The 17,678-nt window shown below is 48.3% G+C and overlaps 2 protein-coding genes across 4 annotated transcripts; one reads left to right on the top strand and one right to left on the bottom strand.

Annotated features, from left to right (window-relative positions):
• Nucleotides 1–163: 163 nt before the first annotated feature.
• Nucleotides 164–9,724, top strand: thoc6 (THO complex 6). The gene is made up of 13 exons (XM_028412378.1): nt 164–295; nt 6,525–6,616; nt 6,702–6,766; nt 6,963–7,066; nt 7,155–7,192; nt 7,274–7,322; nt 8,108–8,179; nt 8,349–8,451; nt 8,530–8,579; nt 8,726–8,788; nt 8,939–9,049; nt 9,132–9,260; nt 9,559–9,724. Exons 1-13 carry the CDS (start codon nt 281–283, stop codon nt 9,637–9,639), a joined length of 972 nt encoding a protein of 323 aa, XP_028268179.1. The 5' UTR covers nt 164–280; the 3' UTR covers nt 9,640–9,724.
• A 344-nt stretch (nt 9,725–10,068) lies between these two features.
• On the bottom strand, nt 10,069–17,474 carry med15 (mediator complex subunit 15). Of its 3 annotated transcripts, none has more exons than XM_028412284.1 (18): nt 17,306–17,474; nt 16,700–16,793; nt 16,447–16,498; nt 16,298–16,321; nt 15,968–16,132; nt 15,475–15,749; nt 14,008–14,484; nt 13,457–13,588; nt 12,892–13,014; nt 12,552–12,670; nt 12,282–12,409; nt 12,001–12,135; nt 11,817–11,880; nt 11,622–11,688; nt 11,380–11,537; nt 11,135–11,301; nt 10,833–10,931; nt 10,069–10,725 (listed from the first exon to the last, which is right to left on the bottom strand). In XM_028412284.1, exons 1-18 carry the CDS (start codon nt 17,371–17,373, stop codon nt 10,589–10,591), a joined length of 2,484 nt encoding a protein of 827 aa, XP_028268085.1. In that variant the 5' UTR covers nt 17,374–17,474; the 3' UTR covers nt 10,069–10,588. The 3 variants fall into 3 exon arrangements, with proteins under 3 accessions (XP_028268085.1, XP_028268086.1, XP_028268087.1); XM_028412285.1 differs by having other exon boundaries at nt 13,457–13,585; XM_028412286.1 differs by lacking the exons at nt 12,892–13,014; nt 13,457–13,588.
• Between the last annotated feature and the right edge of the window lie 204 nt (nt 17,475–17,678).

Genomic DNA, 17,678 nt, shown 5'->3' with positions numbered 1-17,678 from the left:
TAAAGTTCGTGCTGATATACCACATGCATGTATTTGTTTGTATTATTTACTGAATATCATCTACAAGTCTTTTTCTGGTCAGAACCTTCTCTTTGATTTTTTTTTGTAGGCCTACTACATCTCCCAGAATCCTCCGCGGCACTACCATACGTCATATTCCTTCGCCTCCATTCGCCTCTTTCCCTCTTTCGCCGCTGTTTTCGCTGCACTGTCTGTGTTTTCTGTATTTTCTGTATTTTTCTCCTTTTTTGAGGATCCTCGGAGGATTTGCGGTTGCAGGATGGGTCCTGTAGAGGTGACGTTCATTCGGTTCATCATACTGAGAGTAAAATACAGAAACTTGCTGATATTTTAGAGTAAAATCCGCTGCAGCTGTTAGCCACACTCGCGCTTCGTGTTTGTCACAAAACGATAATATTTGTAACATGTCTTTTTCTATATATAATGAGAAACTTCACAGTAAGTTAACGAATATTTAGATTTTCATTGTATTCTTATTTGTGTGCTCGTTTTATTGAAGATACACACAAAGGTCGTCAAAATGTTGCACCTTTAAATCCTGATAAAGACATGCACACCGAATAATTAGTCTTCTATGTTAAACTTGATTAATAACTTAAATAATAATCACGTAAACAATCAATAACATTTTCTCAGGTGGTCAATAATCTGTTCGCAGGGCGTCATCAGCCCGTGACTCGGTGGTGGTTCCAGTTCTCTTTCATAGCATTCGTTTCGTGTCTCACTATGGGAGAACGCCCCCTGCGTGATCCCGACAGAAGCTTTAATTACACTACACCAGCCCTTGGGGCTGGTATCAGTGACGTCTATGTCAGGAGGGACCGCCCTCCTCCTATATAATAGGCTGACATAGCTTCAGTCGCCATTCAAACACCTCTTCTCGCTTCTCACAGAAGCCTGATGACAACTGTGTTACTGGGTGCCTAGCTAAACTGCCCACTGATTCGAGTGAAAACTCGGTCACCGGGCGCTTGGTCCCACACGACACGGTTGCTTCACAGCTGAAGAATAGTAGAAATACTATTCCACGCTATCGGTGAAAGTAGAAATACTCTTGCCTCAAGTAGCAATACTTGTCACAGCCGAAGTAGCGATACTTCTGCTAACAGCGGGTGCGTTAGCATCGTCTGTAGGTAGCAATACCACTATACAGCTCACGCTAATAATACCCACAGCAGGTAGCGATACCTCATCACAGGCTAGCCAGGAAAATAGCCATATTTCCCTGAACACAACCAGTAGCTGCACAAGCTAACGCTAGCGCCCTTGAACCCTATGCTAGTCATGGCCACGGCTAACAACCCCGCTGCTAGCTCGCCAGGCTAGTTTGTCCGGCGGTGACCCACTGCTGTCGGAGACAGCCTCGCCGCAAGGCGGGGTGGATATGTCGGGTGGGGCGGCTGAAGCGCTGCCGCCCGGGCTGAGTTGGGCAGACGCAGTTAACCAGACTGCAGACTCCTGTTTCCCGTCAGAGGAGGGATGGGAGAGCCTTATCCGTGTCGACCCGAGACGAGACGCTGATGACGAGGAGGGAGAGTCTGCCGACTCCGAGCTCCTGTTATCAGACGGTGACGAAGAAGAAACTAACTTCAGCGTCACCGGCGGGGCTGCAAAGCCGGGCGTCGCGATGGGAGAAATCCCTTCGGCGCTTTCTCCCCTGGATCTCGACATGCAGGACATGTGCAAACGTGCCGCTGTAAGGCTCAACATCCCGTGGCCCACGGTTCAAGCCGAGGAAGTCAGGTCTCGCTTTGATGGCAAGAAGCTGCCCAAAGCAAAGAAGACGGGGAAACAAGTGCTGCCAATTTTCCCAGAGCTGCTTGATGAGATAGCGGCTACGTGGAAAGCTAAACCATACAGCGAGAAACACCCCATCTCGGGGAGCTCCCTGTTGGATTGCGAGGGGATGGAGGCTAACGGCATCCGCCAAATACCTCCCATTGAGCCGCTGGTAGCGACACACCTTCACCCGAAGACGTCCCTGTCCTCCTCGGTTTCATCTTTTCCCTCCAAGACAGACCGCTTTCAGTCCAGCCTCACTGACAAGTGTTATAAGGCGGCGGCTCTGTCGACCAGGGCTCTCAACGCCTCCTCTATCCTGACGGCCACCAGGCGGAATTAGAGGAGGACATGACGGCTAAACCAGATAACTCCCTGTGGGAAGAAATCTGCGTCATTACGGACCACGTCCTTCGCCTCCACAAGGTGGCTATCCAAGCCACGGGAAGAGCCATGGGTCTTATGGTCCTGCAAGAGAGAGCGCGCTGGCTGGGGCTCACCAACCTCACGACTAAGGAGAAAGAGGAGCTCCTCGACACTCCGGTCGTCCCTCATGGGCTCTTCGGCTCGGCTGTTGCCTCCATGCAGAAGAGATGTGAGGAGAAAAAGAGAGATGATGAGGCGCTGAAACTTTGCCTGCCGAGGAGGGCTCCACCTGTTACTCCCGGCACTTCGCGTCAGTCATATGCTCAGGCTGTCTCTCACCCGGCTCCTGCTTATCGGATCCCCAAGGTGTCCAAGACGCAGGCAGCCCCTCCAGCCCCTAAAAGCGCCGGCAACCCATGGGCTAGGAAGCAGTCTCCCCATGCTCGGCAAGCCGCTCCACCACCTCAACCCGCTACCGCGACGGTGAGGAAGAAGAAGCGGCAGGCCTGACCGCTTCTCCCCAGGTGGAGGGCCGACCCAGGCTGCCCCCCCAACGGGTCGCCCTGCCCTTCTCCAGCTCAGTTCCAGAGCGGGTTCTGCGGGACGTTGCCCGCATAGAGTGCAGCACTTGGGCCGGTGTTCACGTTCGAGTGCCCAACAAACACAGACAGCATTCTCAGTGTTGCACAAGCACTTCTGTCTTGCACTCTGTAATAAAACAGTCCAATGCGCATCCAGGCAGAGAGCCGAGGGCGCTGTTGACTATGACTATGAAAAAAATGCAGAAAAAAGATATGTTAAGACACACAACTATCTTCTCTGCTATAACACAGCCCGCGGGGACCAACATCCCCGCGGCTGTGACGCGGTCCGCCCGGGCACCTCCATGCAGCAGGCAGGAGTCACCGGGGCGGATGGGCGTTGGGTGTTACGCACCTCGACCTCAAGAGGGCGCCAACGTACCACATATGACAGAGTTGCCGGTCAGCCCGCTTTCTCTGCACACAGAGAATTGGGCGGCCTGCACACGGTCAGAATGGGTGTTGAGAACCGTTCAGAAGGGTTACAGACTTCAATTCAGAGCCGTTCCACCTCATTTCAAAGGGATGATTTTTTCTCATGCTCAGGGAGAATCCGCAAACATTCTCCTAGAGGAAATTTCCACTCTGAGGGAGAAAGGAGCAATAAGAGTTGTCCCGCCCGAGGAGGCCCACAGCGGGTTCTACTCGAGGTATTTCCTGGTTCCAAAAAAGGGGGGGCAGGGGATGAGGGCCATCCTGGACCTCAGAGCCCTGAACCACTATTTAAGGAAATACAAATTCAGGATGCTGACACACGCCTCTCTGCTGCGTTTCGTGCGGGCAGGCGATTGGTTCACATCTGTCGACCTGAGGGATGCATATTTCCACATTCCAGTGTATCCTCCACACTGGAAGTTTCTCAGGTTTGCCTTCCGAGGGACAGCATACGAGTTCATGGTGCTGCCGTTCGGCCTGTCATTGAGTCCCAGAGTGTTTGTGAAATGCACAGAGGCAGCTGTAGCCCCACTCAGGGAGAGAGGCATCCGCGTGGCCACTTACATAGACGACTGGCTTGTCGCAGCCTCTACACCCCGAGAGGCGGCCCACCATACAGATGTTCTCAGGGAACATCTGGTGAGTTTGGGGTTTCGCCTGAATATGGAAAAAAGCATGTTGACACCTTCTCAGTGCATCACCTTCATAGGCCTGACTTTGGACTCTCTCCAAGGCAGAGTTTTCCTGTCTCAGGACAGGGTGGTGGCAATGAAAGGATGCCTTGCACTGTTTCACAGGGGCAACACAGTCACACTCAGACAGTGTCAGAGGCTGTTAGGCCTGATGGCCTCGTCTGTGGTGGTGATACCCCTGGGACGCCTGTACATGAGAGGGCCTCAGCGTTGGGTAGCCTCCCTTGGCCTAGATCCTCTCCGAGATGGTCATCGACGGGTGAGGGTTTCTGTGGACTGCTCACTGGCTCTGCGCCAGTGGAAGAGCCCAGGGTTTCTGACCCAGGGGGCTACCATGGGAACTGTTTCGGCCAGGAAGGTGATCTCTACAGATGCCTCTCTCACAGGCTGGGGTGCTACACACGAAGGGAGGACAGTGAACGGGAAGTGGGGCCCTCACATGCGCTTCACCCACATAAACTGTCTGGAGCTGATTGCTGTTCATTTGGCTCTAAAACATTTCCTCCCCTGGCTGCGGGGACACCATGTCCTAGTGAGGACAGACAACTCCACCGTGGTAGCCTACATCAACAGGCAGGGAGGCTTGAGATCTCTGCGGTTGCATGCGCTGGCACACAGACTGATAGTCTGGAGCAATGTGCACTTTCAGTCACTGAGAGCGACTCATGTTCCAGGCGTACTGAATTGCGGGGCGGACCTACTCTCCAGGGGGATCCCTCTATATGCAGACTGGAGACTTCACCCAGAAGTGGTGAAGCAGATTTGGCTGCGGTATGGACGGGCGGCAGTGGACCTTTATGCGTCAGCGGAGAATGCCCAGTGTCCGCTGTTCTTCTCCCTGCACGACCGAGTGGCTCCGCTGGGGATCGATGCACTGGCACACGAGTGGCCACGTGCTCTCCTGTATGCTTTTCCCCCAGTGGCTCTCATCCCTCCAACTCTGGCCAGAGTGAGGGAGAAGGGGCTGGTCGTAATCCTGGTGGCTCCGCACTGGCCAGCGAAACACTGGATGGCGGAGATTTACCAGCTTCACGCCTTGGCAGCTGCCATTACGCAGGGACCTGCTATCCCAGGCACGAGGGGAAATATTTCACCCTCACCCAGAGAGGCTGGCTCTGTGGGCCTGGCCCGTGAGTGGTTTAACCTGAACTCAACAGGACTCCCAAACAGTGTCATTGAGACTATTCAATGTGCTAGGGCCTCATCGACTAGGAAGTTGTATGGGCTTAAGTGGCAAGTGTTTGAGAGCTGGTGCTCGGAGTCCCAGGCCATTCCTTTTCAGTGTTCTGTGGGGGTGATTTTATCCTTTCTGCAGGACCTCATTGAGAAGGAAAAATCTTTTTCAACCATCAAGGTGTACCTGGCGGCAATCTCTGCTTGCCATGTTGGTTTTGATGGTAAATCTGTGGGTCGACACCCTCTGGTGTGTCAGTTCATGAAAGGTGCACGACGTAAATTGCCGGTATCTAGGTCTCTTACGCCGTCATGGGACCTGCCCACGGTGCTGGATGCTCTTTCTGGTCCACCTTTTGAACCACTGGATCAGGTGGACTTGAAGGTGGTATCTCTTAAGACAGCGCTGCTCCTGGCCTTGGCCTCGGCTAAGCGCGTCGGTGAGGTTCATGCCCTGTCTGTGCACGAGGCTTGTACCCATTTTTCACCAGGGGGCGAGAGGGTCAGTATGCAGCCTAACCCAGCCTTTATCCCAAAGGTGGTTGGGTCTCTCTCCCCAATAGAGCTGGTTGCTTTTTATCCACCGCCTTACTCCTCTGAGGAGCATCGGCGTCTGCATACGCTGTGTCCGGTCCGTGCACTAAGGACCTATCTGGACAGGACTCAGGGTGTTAGGCAGAGTGACCAGTTGTTTGTGTCCTGGGCTAAGCCATGTGTGGGCAAGCCAGTCTCAAAACAGCGGCTTTCCCACTGGATTGTGGAGGCTATTGCTCTGGCTTACACGACCAAAGGTCTTCCGCCTCCTGCTGGTCTGCGTGCGCACTCCACTAGGGGCCTTGCTGCTTCCTGGGCTCTCTTTAAGGGGGTTTCAGCCCAGGAAATTTGTGCAGCTGCAAGTTGGGCTTCACCCCACACTTTTGCTAGGTTTTACAAGTTGGATGTTACAGTTCCAACCCTGGCACATTCAGTTCTTGGGGTAGGGTTTTCACGGGGTACAACCCACTCTTCGTGAGGCCCCTCTGGGACAGTTGTCATTTTTACAGGCATGTCTGGCAATCCGGGAGTCAGTATTTCTCCCATAGTGAGACACGAAACGAATGCTATGAAAGAGAACTGGAGGTTATGGCTATAACCATGGTTCTCTGATTAGCATGAGTGAGTGTCTCACCAGACCACCCTCCTTGCTATGGAAGCGAGGAAGAGGTGAGCTTGTTTGAATGGCGACTGAAGCTATGTCAGCCTATTATATAGGAGGAGGGCGGTCCCTCCTGACATAGACGTCACTGATACCAGCCCCAAGGGCTGGTGTAGTGTAATTAAAGCTTCTGTCGGGATCACGCAGGGGGCGTTCTCCCATAGTGAGACACTCACTCATGCTAATCAGAGAACCATGGTTATAGCCATAACCTCCAGATTCTTACACACTTGGTCTAAGTTAAGCGGCTTTACTGTGTCTGAATGATGTTTCTGTCTGCAGCTCCTCCACATGTCGGTCTTCTCTCAAAGTTTCTCTCCCTGCGGTCGATTCTTGGCAGCTGGAAACAACTACGGAGAGATCGCCCTGTTCAGGTGGGACAACGCAAATGCCCTAATCCCACTCACATTTGATCAATCCGAAGATTTAGGTGCTTTATTCTTCATAACTGTGTTTCAGCCTGTCAGCAGCTCTGAGTCCAGAAGCGACTGAACTCAACCAAAAACCAATTCTGACGTTCACAGGTAAGTTGATCTGTGTTGCTGTAGTTCTTTTTTGCACCACAAGGTGGAGCAGTACTAATGTGATTGAGTACAGATGGGATTGACCCATAGTACTGCAGCTGCTCAACTGTCTCTGATCTCTGCAGGCTTTACAGGAGCAGTGATAGTAACTGAACCACTGTTATCATGTTACTGATTCCTTCTTTGTCTCATGCAGCTCATGAAGGTCCAGTGTTTTCCCTTCTGTCCTCTGACAGTCAGCTGCTGAGTGCAGGAAATGGAGAGATCAGCGCCTGGAGCTGGAATGAACTCACCAAAAAGGTAACACTTATTTCAAACATGGCCATTCAGCGGTTGGAGTGATCATCTGTGGACGTTGCACTGATACTGGATTTCTCCCTCTTTTCAGAATGTGAAGCCTTTGTGGACAAAACGACCAAACTACAAGTGAGAATCATCCGTGGATGACTGTGCTGTCTGTGCTGGAGCCCGCAGCCTGGACTCACTCTCTTCTGTTTCTTTGTGCAGATCCAGTCTGGAGATCCCAGAGATCAACTCCATGGCCATCAACCCCAGAGTGAGAACTCCACACGCACACACACCAGCTCAGCAGACCTAGCATTTTCATGAATGAAATAAGTGACGTCTTCACAAAACGTCCTTTAGTACTTGGTGACAAAACTTTTGTTGACAATCACAGAGGTCAGAAGAAGGGGATTTTGTCCCACTCCTCTTTGCGGATCATCTCCAAGTCATTAATGTATGGTGGCTGATGAAACCCCCAAAGCATAATGTGTCCACCTCTATGTTTGACACTGTTCTTGGATTCATAGGCAGCATTCCTCCACAGTCTTGTCTCTGACATCCTTGCAAAGCTCTTTGGTCTTGGCCATGGTGAAGAGTTTGGAATCTGGTTTGATTGATTGCTTCTGTGGACAGGTGTCTTTTATGCAAGTAACAAGCTGAGAGGGTTCAAAATGTCAACCTGTATAAAAAACACCTGGGAGCCAGAGATGATTGATAGGAGATCAAATACTTCATTTCATTCATGAAAATTTGAATTAATTTAGAACTTATTTGAAATGCATTTTGGATGCTGGATTTGTTGTTATTGTTCTGTCTCTCACTGTTTAAATAAACCACCATTGCATTTATAGACTGATCATGTCTTCCTTAGTGGGCAAACTTACAAAATCAGCAAAATCCAGCTACCAAATATTTAAAAGTCTAGTTCTAAAATTATTAAGCATCACATCAAAACAAATGAGTCTTATAAATCAATAAGATCTTTAATTAAACCATTAGAAATGTCTTTCCACTGACAGGTTTTCTCTTGTGTGTGTGTGTGTGTGTGTGCGTCAGGATAACAGCCTTGTATTCGGAGGAGGAGACAATAACATCCATATCCTGGACCTGGAACATGGAGTCTTTAAGGTGTGTCAAAACTTCAGCTTCTGATCATTAGATTTATGTTATTCCTAAAAAACACACTCAGTAAAATCTGTTATTATTATGTAACATACACAACATGAAGAGTGTTTTACTAGGAGAGAAGGTTTCACCTGATGTGGGCATTCTGTGATATTTTCTGTTGTGTGTTCAGTCGGTGCTTCAGGGTCACTCGGACTACATCCATTGTGTGAATGTGAGAGAGAGGGAGGGCGAGATCCTGTCAGGGGGTGAGGACGGAACTGTGAGGATGTGGGGTGAGTAACGGCAGCATTGTTGGCTAGTTTCTATCAAACTAATCCTCGTGAGTATAATGATGATGTGTTGTTGTGCAGACAGCAGGACCGGACAGAGCATTCACCGCATCGAGGTCTACAAGTACGAGGTGAGGTCTTATTTTATGGACAGATCAGGCCTCTGTGGGACAGCTCTGGAAGAGCTTCCACACTTTATTTACAGTTCTGTGGTTTGACTGTGTGTTCATTTTTGTTTTATTTTATAAATGAAGAAATATGGACTGCTGTGTTTCAGAGCTGTGCAAGGCCACAATATGGTAAATGGATCAGCTGCCTGACCACCGATTCTGACTGGATGGTAAGAACACATGCTTGTCAGACACAGCTTACTACTTATTCTATTACAAAACTAAAGCAGACACATCAGACATGAAGTGTCACAACAAGTTAATTTCAGGTCCTCTGCCCTCACTGTGCAGACAAGTAACAGTCAGGTTTGTTCCTTCAGCTGTGTGGTGGGGGTCCGTCTATGTCACTGTGGCACCTGCGCTCTCTGTCTCCCACCTCCATCTTCCCTCTGAGTGGCTGTCAGCGGCAAGCTGCCTTTGTCCAGGACATGGTGAGAAGAGCCAAGTTTTTCTTTCTCTTTCCACATTCCAAGAAATACAGTAATAGTGAAGCTCTGTGTTTACTTCATGCAGATCCTGGCTGTGGGTGAAGGTGCGTTTGTTTCTCACTGTCTGCTGGGTGGAGAGGTCAAAGCTCAGATTCCCTGTACTCCACAGAGCCTCAACACGCTGCAGCTCAACACCAACAGCACTGAGCACCGGGTGAGACACTAAACACAACACATGTTAAACTGTTTCCTAATGTCAGTTTTCTTCTAAAATACAAATGACATGAATGCAGCTTACAGTCACTACGGTCACTCTGACAGTCACTGTGGACTTCCTTTTCCATCATTTCTCTCTTCCTCATGAAGAGAGTAGCTGAGACAATCCCTGTAAACAGTAATACCAGGAAGGAGTGAGGAAGAGGAGTCCACAGTTGACCTGAATTTGATTGCATTTCAAAGGACTAAAGGAGGCATCAACAACTGTTCAATTTAAGATTTTTTTGTGCCTTCAGGTGCTGACGGTTGGAGGCAGCAGCAACCACATCGATGTGTTCACCAACCTGTCGTACAGAGCCTTTTCCCTCAGCTTCTGAACACAACTGCTGCTTATTGTCTCTTTGTTATCCATAACTGTTTTTCTATAATTGATCGGAATAAAATATTTTCTTATTTTACTTACACAGATGTTATTTGTAACAAAATCATCTGATTTAGTTTCAAACCTGATCCTACTGTTTCAACTTGCAGTAAAACCAGGGATCCATCCACAATAAGCTGCAACTACACAGCTGTATGGAGGGATTTCACCAACAAGTTTGATAATCACTTGAAATATGTGCAAAATATATTATATGATTATTATGATATATTTATCAGGATTGAAAAAGGTAGATAAAAAGTGGAATTTTTTAAATTCACCTAACTCTATTGTATTATTAGGCTACTGCTTTTCACTTGTACCTGATAATAGGAAGGGAGGCTAGTGTAATCCAGTGCAATTCACTGACAAATTGATTTCTGTATTTAAAACTTGAATTGTACATATTTTATTTATGATAGAAAAACAAATACATTTATTGATCAAACAAAACTTAATACTTCCCGTCAACGCTCTGAGGTACAAAACTCAACTTAGATGCATTCAGGTGCAGAATACAAACCAGGATAATTGCAACCGTTTACAGAGTGGCCTGCTGCCTCTTGCAGAAACATGCACATCTAAATGTTACAAACAGCACAAACTGAATCTGGCGGGCGTGGATTTTCTGACTAATGGACTTGTGAATGCAGCAGGGAGTTGTGAGTGCATTTTCTGAATAATAACAGGTGCTGTCAGGAAGCTTGCCTGATAACTGGCTGCTTGCAGGCTTAAATTACGCTAAATGCAATTGTATATGACGAGACCTCACATCCTGAATCAACATGATGCCAAATGTGTTTTTTCCATAAGAGTCTTTCAATATATTTAAAGTGAAATCCAACTGTAGTGTCCATGGTAACATTGTCAGTTACTGTAAACTCAGGTGAGTGGTAGGCGGAGCTTCAAGCTGCAGACAGACAGGCTTGGCGGACACTCTGAGCCCAGGTGTTGAGCAGTTCCGTCACTGAGTGTTTGTCTGGCAGCTGCAGCAGTTTGGATGTCATATTTCTGTGGACTGTCTGCAGGAAGCCGTTTGCACCTAAGGGACACACACAAAGTAACAAAACACTCAACAACATTTCACTGCCAGCCACGTTCTCTTCAGCTAATCCAATAGGGATCGTTGAGGCAGACATAGTATCTCACCGTACTGCTCTCCATCGTCGGCCCAATATGGACTCTGATCTGGATAATCAGCTGGAACACTGAGCTGCAGGGGAGGAACACTCGGAAGACTCTTATCATCTGCAAGAGGATAAATAATAACATTCAGCTATCCCTGTTCAATTCTAGGAAGTATTCTATGTAACACTGGCACTGATCTGATGGACCTTAACTAAGATCATCAACAGTTGAACACTAACCAGACCTGGTGACCTGCTGATAAAACGAATTACCGATTGTATTGATAACCTGAATGAGGCCAACTCAGTGGTCTCCAGTCTCACCAAGTTTGCAGACGAGGTGCACGGTGCCGTTGTTGCTGCAGTACGAGGGGTCCAGGTTTACCAGAAACTTGACATCCAGGCGGGCGACCTCTCCCTGCAGTATGTTGGGTATGGTCTGTCGCTCGTCCTCCTCATACTTCCTCTTCCGGCCAGATACACTGGGGCCCCTGAGGAGGAGATGTATGTATAAAACAGCTCATCTCCACCCAGCAAACTATTTAATCTGCATCTGGGCTGACACCTACGTGATGGGGGGTCCGTGGATGGCACTCATGGCAGGTGCAAATGTTCGATACAGAGAGTGGTTGAAGACTGGAGAACGGATGTTGGCCATGACGGCATCTAGCAGTGGCTGACACAGGTACTGCTGTTTAGTGGCCATGGGAGGTGGAGGTGGAGTTGGCTGAAACAAAATGTGTATAGGAACTGCATTGTGGGTTTAGCTGTTATAGCAACCATCAACTGTCATTACTGGTGTACAACTTACCACAGCCATATCATTCTTTAGTTTCTCTAAGGCGATTTCACATTTCTGTAGTGTCTTCAGAGGACACCTGCAGGCCAGAGGACACACAGGACACTTAAAGCAAGTGCAGGCAGGAGGTGTTGTGAGAGTGTCTGCTCTAGACTGCATACCTTTTAAGTACTAAGGTGTGCAAAACTGGTGCATTCATCCTATTACCTGGTGTTTGGATCGGTCAAGATGTTCAGCAGGCTCTTCATCTTACTTAGGTCCTTTTTTCTGTCTGAGAACAGAAAACACAAAAAAACTAACCAAAGCCAACCACTTCTATGTGACATAACAGAAATGTGAGACTTTTGGGTCTCTTTAAAATAAGACAATATGAGTGGAGTGAGAAGCCAACCTTCATTTTTGTCTATCTTGTTGATCATCCGCCGCAGAGGCTCGATGTATTTTGAGAGCTGTTTGAGTTTCTCCATATACTGTTGGTCCTCCAGAGATGTGGCTCCAGCAGGACTCATCACAGAGTTAGGGTTACCTGAGGACAGGAGGGGTTCAGTGTCTTAGGATAGATCATCTGTGGGGTTGTCCATTTTTACTTTGCTCATCCACATCTTTTACAAAGTGAAATATACAAAAGGACTGCCATCACACAGGTGATGGATTGCTGCAGTTGTCCCTAACCTGGAGTATTAAGGGGTCCAGGTGAGGGGACTCCATAGTTCCCAGGGGTTCTGGAGGTGGCAGGGCTTGGAGAAGGCTGAGGGGAGGGGCTAGGCTGAAATCCCCCTGGAGATGGAGTGGGACCAGAGCTGAAAAGAGGAAGCAGGAAAAGTCTTAAAAATGACCAGCACATGAAGTGAGAGCCTATTCTCTGGTGGATGGCATAAACTATTTACTAGACAGAATGTCCAGACAGAAAGGTTGTTGTGGGGATCAAGTTGAACTGCACACCTGGCTGAGTTAGGCTGTGACGTAGGAGGCTGTGGTGATGGCTGGGGAGGCGGTGGCATTGGCTGAGGTGTCTGGACCTGTACAGGTGATGGTGATGACATCATGGAATGCTGCTGCACCTGTCAACGTAATTGTATAGAGGAGACCAATGAGACAGCATACAGAAGCCACAGCTCCTGCAATGATTCACATTAAAGGGCAATTCTGACCTGAATACTAATTATATTAAAAGTTCTGATCATTTTAAACAGCAGAAGGGAAGGGTCAATGCATTAAAAGCTGCTGATGGACAGAAGCACAGTGCCTACAGATGTAGGTCAGGTCAGACTGGGATGAATACCTGCTGATTTATCGTCTGTCCTCCGACTGCAGTAGCAGCGGTGGCAGCAGCATTTGAAGGAGGAATGGAGGGATTCAGAGCTCGAGGCAGCCGGGCTGGAATCTGCATCCCAGGACGAACCAGCTTCAGAAAATGACACACAGCAAAGGCAAGAAAAGACAGGTGAGCAGATAAGATGCTGACGAACACTGCAGCACAGTCACACTTCTCTTTCTACACCAGTAGGTCCTATCAGATTTTGATAGCTGTTAACAACAAAAGCTAAGAGTTGTATGTAAAATATATATATATATATAACTATAACTATTTTTTGTTGACACATTTTACTAGTTTATGTGTCCTGATTATTTTTATGCTAAACATGTAGCTTGTCTCAGCATTTTTTTCACACCTTGACTCTATTAGCACTAGACTACTGCAATAAAGCCAAAATATCTTAACATGCTGCTCAAACTTACACTAGAGTGATTTGCAAAGTGATGCTTGATGAGCATTCAGCACAGTGTGATATGATTTACAAATACAGCACATGAGGCGCCTCAACACATGACAGCTGCAGCCTCACCTGTCCAGGCACAGCATTGGCGGCTGCCGCAGCAGCATTGAGCTGCGCCTGAGCTGCGGCCTGCTGAGCTTGCTGCGCTGCTTGCTGAGCCTGCTGGACTTGCTGATGCTGTTGCAATGCTGCACGGGCCTGCTTTCACACAGACACATTCACACACCACAGTGGGCAAAGCATGCAAGCAAAGGGAAGGGTGAGGACAGCTACTGCAATCTGCAAACTACATTTGGTTTTCTCAGACAGATCTGGTAAAAAGATTCCTAGCGCAATTTTAAATTCTTCTGAATACATGGCCCTTTTCTTTTTTTACACTAATATCTTCATGCTGATAGGAATTTACTGAAGACTGTGTAATAACCCTAGTCCCTATGGGAATTCTTGTGATTATAAATTATAAAGATTCAAATGTAAATTTAGCAGGGCACCTTAGTTATGATAACTAAGGATCCATTAAATAATACTTGCACCTCCAAGCCAATGTCAGCTGATTGAAACAAGATTCCTGACATTACATAAAAAGCCTGAACACATTGCATTGATTTCCTCTGTCTCACCTGGAAAGCATGCATCTTGAGCTGCTGCTGCTGCTGCTGGTTCAGCGGGTTAATGGGCACATGCTGAGCTGATGTCATCTGCCCAGGCAGAGACTGGGGCACCATGCCAGGCTGCTGCTGCTGCTGCTGAGAATGAGGAGGCATCTGACCTGGCTGAGGCTGAGCCTGAACCTGCTGCACCATGTGCTGAATGGACTGGGACTGGATCTGAGCCTGTGCCTGGGCCTGGGCCTGTGCCTGGGCCTGTGCCTGGGCCTGGGCCTGGGCCTGGGCCTGGGCCTGGGCCTGTGCTTGGGCCTGAGCCTGGGCTTGCGCTTGGACTTGGGCCTGGGCTTGGGCTTGGGCTTGGGCCTGAGCTTGGGCCTGTGCTTGGGCCTGTGCTTGAGCCTGGGCTTGGGCTTGAGCCTGTGCCTGAGCATGATGCTGCTGCTGGAGCTGCAGCTGTACCATCTGCTGCTGAATCCTTGTCTGGTGCATCTGCAGACACAGGGTGTAAACATCATTATCAAAGAATAAAGCTTGTGGCTAGCCAAAATGTATTTAGGGTTAAGGCTGTTCCATAATCCACGAGAACAGAGAACAGAGAACTCGCTCCACGGGTGGTAAGAGATAAAAAAAAAAATTCTTTTCGGCACGGAGGTACCACACGCCGCGAGACGTGTGTGTGCAGAACTCCTCATACGGCCCTCCTACACAGCGCACGTCACACACTAAAGGTTGACAATGCAATTGTATTACAAATTGTGAGCACAGTCGTGGTTACCTGGCCTAACGAGCTGATCATGTTCAGGGAAGAGGGCGCACAGCATGACAACAGATAGAAGATCAGTGTAGCTGACTGTAGCAGACCTCTGGTCTGTGTGAGTTTAACTCTGTGAACGTGTGGATGACTGTCGGCATAATACATCCCGTCTCCCGGTGTTTGTTGTGCGCGAGCCGCTGTAACGCCATGATCAATACTGGGATTAGTTTTTATCGCCACCTTTTGGACAGACACTCTCCTCTGTGTGGCGTGTTTCTCCTTCCAGGAGCTGTTTGCCAGCTGCATCTGAAAAAGCTCTTGGCTTCTCCACATTCATCACGCCCACAATAAATTCCGACCAATCACAGCATGGTTGATGCACAGCCTTGAGAGAAAAAGTTGTGCCCGGGCCATGTGCACAAGAGTGCTGCACAACGGGCGGTCCGAGATAAAAAAAAATGACGTCATTTTGTGGGCGTAACGTCTGCAGGGGGGAGGGAGTTCTCTGTTCTCGCGGAGTATGGATCCAGCTTAAGGGTTAGTTGCAAATTGAAACAGGTAGTGTTTAAGACTGCATTCTCGCACAGTTTTAAGGCATCAGAGAAGGAGATGCCTGATATCCACATTTCTCAAGTAGTACTATCAATGCTGCTCTGAACTCTTTGGCTGCTTAAATGCTGGGTTTTCACCCAGCCTTCCACCTTTCGGCTATAATGCATGTGTACCTGATTTTGTTGCTGCTGGTTCTGGGCCTGCTGCTGCTGGTTCTGGTGCTGCTGTTGGAGCTGCTGGTTCTGGTGGTGTTGCTGTTGCTGCTGCTGCTGCTGTTGAAGCTGCTGTGCCCGGAGTTGCTGCTGCACCTGGAACTGCTGCTGGATGGCAGCATTCTGCTGCTGTTGCTGCTGCTGGGCCTGCTGGAACTGCTGAAACTGCATGGACTGCTGCTGCTGCTGCTGCGCCTGCACCATCTGCTGCATGGGAATCTGGCCTGGACCTCCTACTGTATAGTGACAAAAAAGGAGATGAAGAAATGATCCAGTCTACAGCTTAGAGAGACTGGTGAGTCCCTGGAGTCTCAAACACACAACGTGCTGAGCGGAGACTGAAAGTAAGACTGGCTCTGACACCAAAATATGCCATAGAAGCAGCCACCATCCGCTGAACACTCTGAAGATGTGCATTTACAGCAAACAAACCACATGGAGGAAACACACTCACTGGCTTGTGGGTTTCCAGCCACCCCTGCCATGGCATGCTGGCCTATCTGCATCTGCCCCATGGCCCCCATGCCACCCACTGGAGCACCGCTGGGACGAGGCCCCATGCCAATGGCGCCCGGGCCCCCTCCAACCCCTGTCAGGTTAGTCAGGGCATTCATGGGATCTAGCAGAAAGGTAGACAACAGACAATATTACGCAGCTCCAACATGCACAGCAGAAATTCGGAACGCCATGAGTCTGGTAGTGACAGATCCAGCAAAGGACAGAACACAGCAAAGACAAACCAAAATAAAGAAAGAACCAAACCGAGATAACAAAATCCACTTACCGGGACCTCCAAGAGCCTTTTTGTCTGTTGATGAGAAAACAGTTATCAGCTACAACACCTCTGTAAAACCTGAATACAACATAATGCTGAAAATCATTCAAGAATCCACTCAAAAACTTCACGCTCAGATATTTATGTTAAATGCTTACGGATGTCTCTGAAGTGTATGATCAGCCTTGCCACCAGAGATAAATACTCCTCCTAAAAACACATGTCATCATGAAAAATGAATCATTTTGAAGTGGTGATCCTTTATTAGGTGCTGTCCAAGCTGCATTCACCAATACAGTCAATAACTAGTATTACTGCAGGCAGGAAATACATTCATAATAGCAACAGAAATTTCAGTCATTTTAAACTATTAAAAGTTGTTGTACATCCTGCTGAAATTACAGCACTCACCCTGGTTTTAGCTTTGACATAAACATGGTTCTCCATGTCGGTGCTGGACTTGTGTGCGGTGTTTGCAGTCCCTGCCTTTCTCATCGCTTCTTCACTGAAGAGAAACACACACACAAAAAATCAAACATTCCATAATCCAAGGATTGTAATTTGTGTTCCTGCCAGGACATATAATCTCTCCTATTTCTATGTTTTCTTACTGCATTCACAAACACTTGCAGAGATTATCCGTTCTCTGTCTATGTGCCATATGAATATGTTGCCGCGATGCTCACCAGCCAGATAAAACTGTCAATAACTGCGGCATGGACAGCTTAGCTTTAGCAGCTAGTAGCGAAACTTGACAGAAGTTATTATTAAAGCTTTGCTTTCGGTGTGTTTTGCCGACGTGGCCTCGGATATTTTGTCATTTGCTTTATATGTTTTTATGTATGCACACGGGCCCATGCTAAGCTTGTATTTAACGCTAAGTGTTAAGACACCGTTTTGTACCCTCACTGTAAGACGTGACGCTATACCTAGCCATGCTAACTTTAGCTTAGCTTGTGATGCAAGTAGAAACTGAAACGACGCTAAAAGGAGCAACAAAGAACCAAATTTGCTCACATTTGAGCTACGACTTTTTGTCGGAACTGAGGGCTCCTCCAGTCGCTGTCCGCTCCGGGGACGTCCATAGCAGTTAATATGATCTTTTTCTAAAGGTTTTCAGCTGAAAGTGTTGGATGTGATGTTTTTTCCTTTGCTCTTCCTTCCTCCGGTTCGAGGATAATGGCGGCTGTTGTGTTTGTTTGTGTTAATGAACGTTACCGCCGCCTGCTGGACGGAGCGGTCAACTGCACCGCAGCAGTAGCAGCAGGTTGTAGTACTGAGAGATATATAAAACTACAGAAAAAAACTTCTCTACCACACTTCCCACAATCCCTCTCGATCGGGAGCAGCGGTGGATCCACGTGCTCGGAGATTTAAATGAGTGTGTGCT

Source organism: Parambassis ranga, chromosome 8 (assembly GCF_900634625.1).
Source record: "Parambassis ranga chromosome 8, fParRan2.1, whole genome shotgun sequence".
NCBI classification, from domain to species: domain Eukaryota; kingdom Metazoa; phylum Chordata; class Actinopteri; family Ambassidae; genus Parambassis; species Parambassis ranga.
This window is presented reverse-complemented; position numbering and strand designations above follow the sequence as displayed.

Excerpts from the sequence above, each read along its gene's own strand:
- thoc6 (XM_028412378.1), top strand. Across the intron at positions 8,452-8,529 it reads CGGAACTGTGAGGATGTGGG|ACAGCAGGACCGGACAGAGC; the intron begins GTGAGTAACGGC and ends GTTGTTGTGCAG. Across the intron at positions 9,261-9,558 it reads CCAACAGCACTGAGCACCGG|GTGCTGACGGTTGGAGGCAG; the intron begins GTGAGACACTAA and ends TTGTGCCTTCAG.
- med15 (XM_028412284.1), bottom strand. The coding sequence starts at position 17,373 with ATGGACGTCCCCGGAGCGGACAGCGACTGGAGGAGCCCTCAGTTCCGA. Across the intron at positions 13,589-14,007 it reads TCAAGATGCATGCTTTCCAG|CAGGCCCGTGCAGCATTGCA; the intron begins GTGAGACAGAGG and ends TCTGTGTGAAAG. Across the intron at positions 12,136-12,281 it reads TGGACCCCTTAATACTCCAG|GTAACCCTAACTCTGTGATG; the intron begins GTTAGGGACAAC and ends TCCTGTCCTCAG.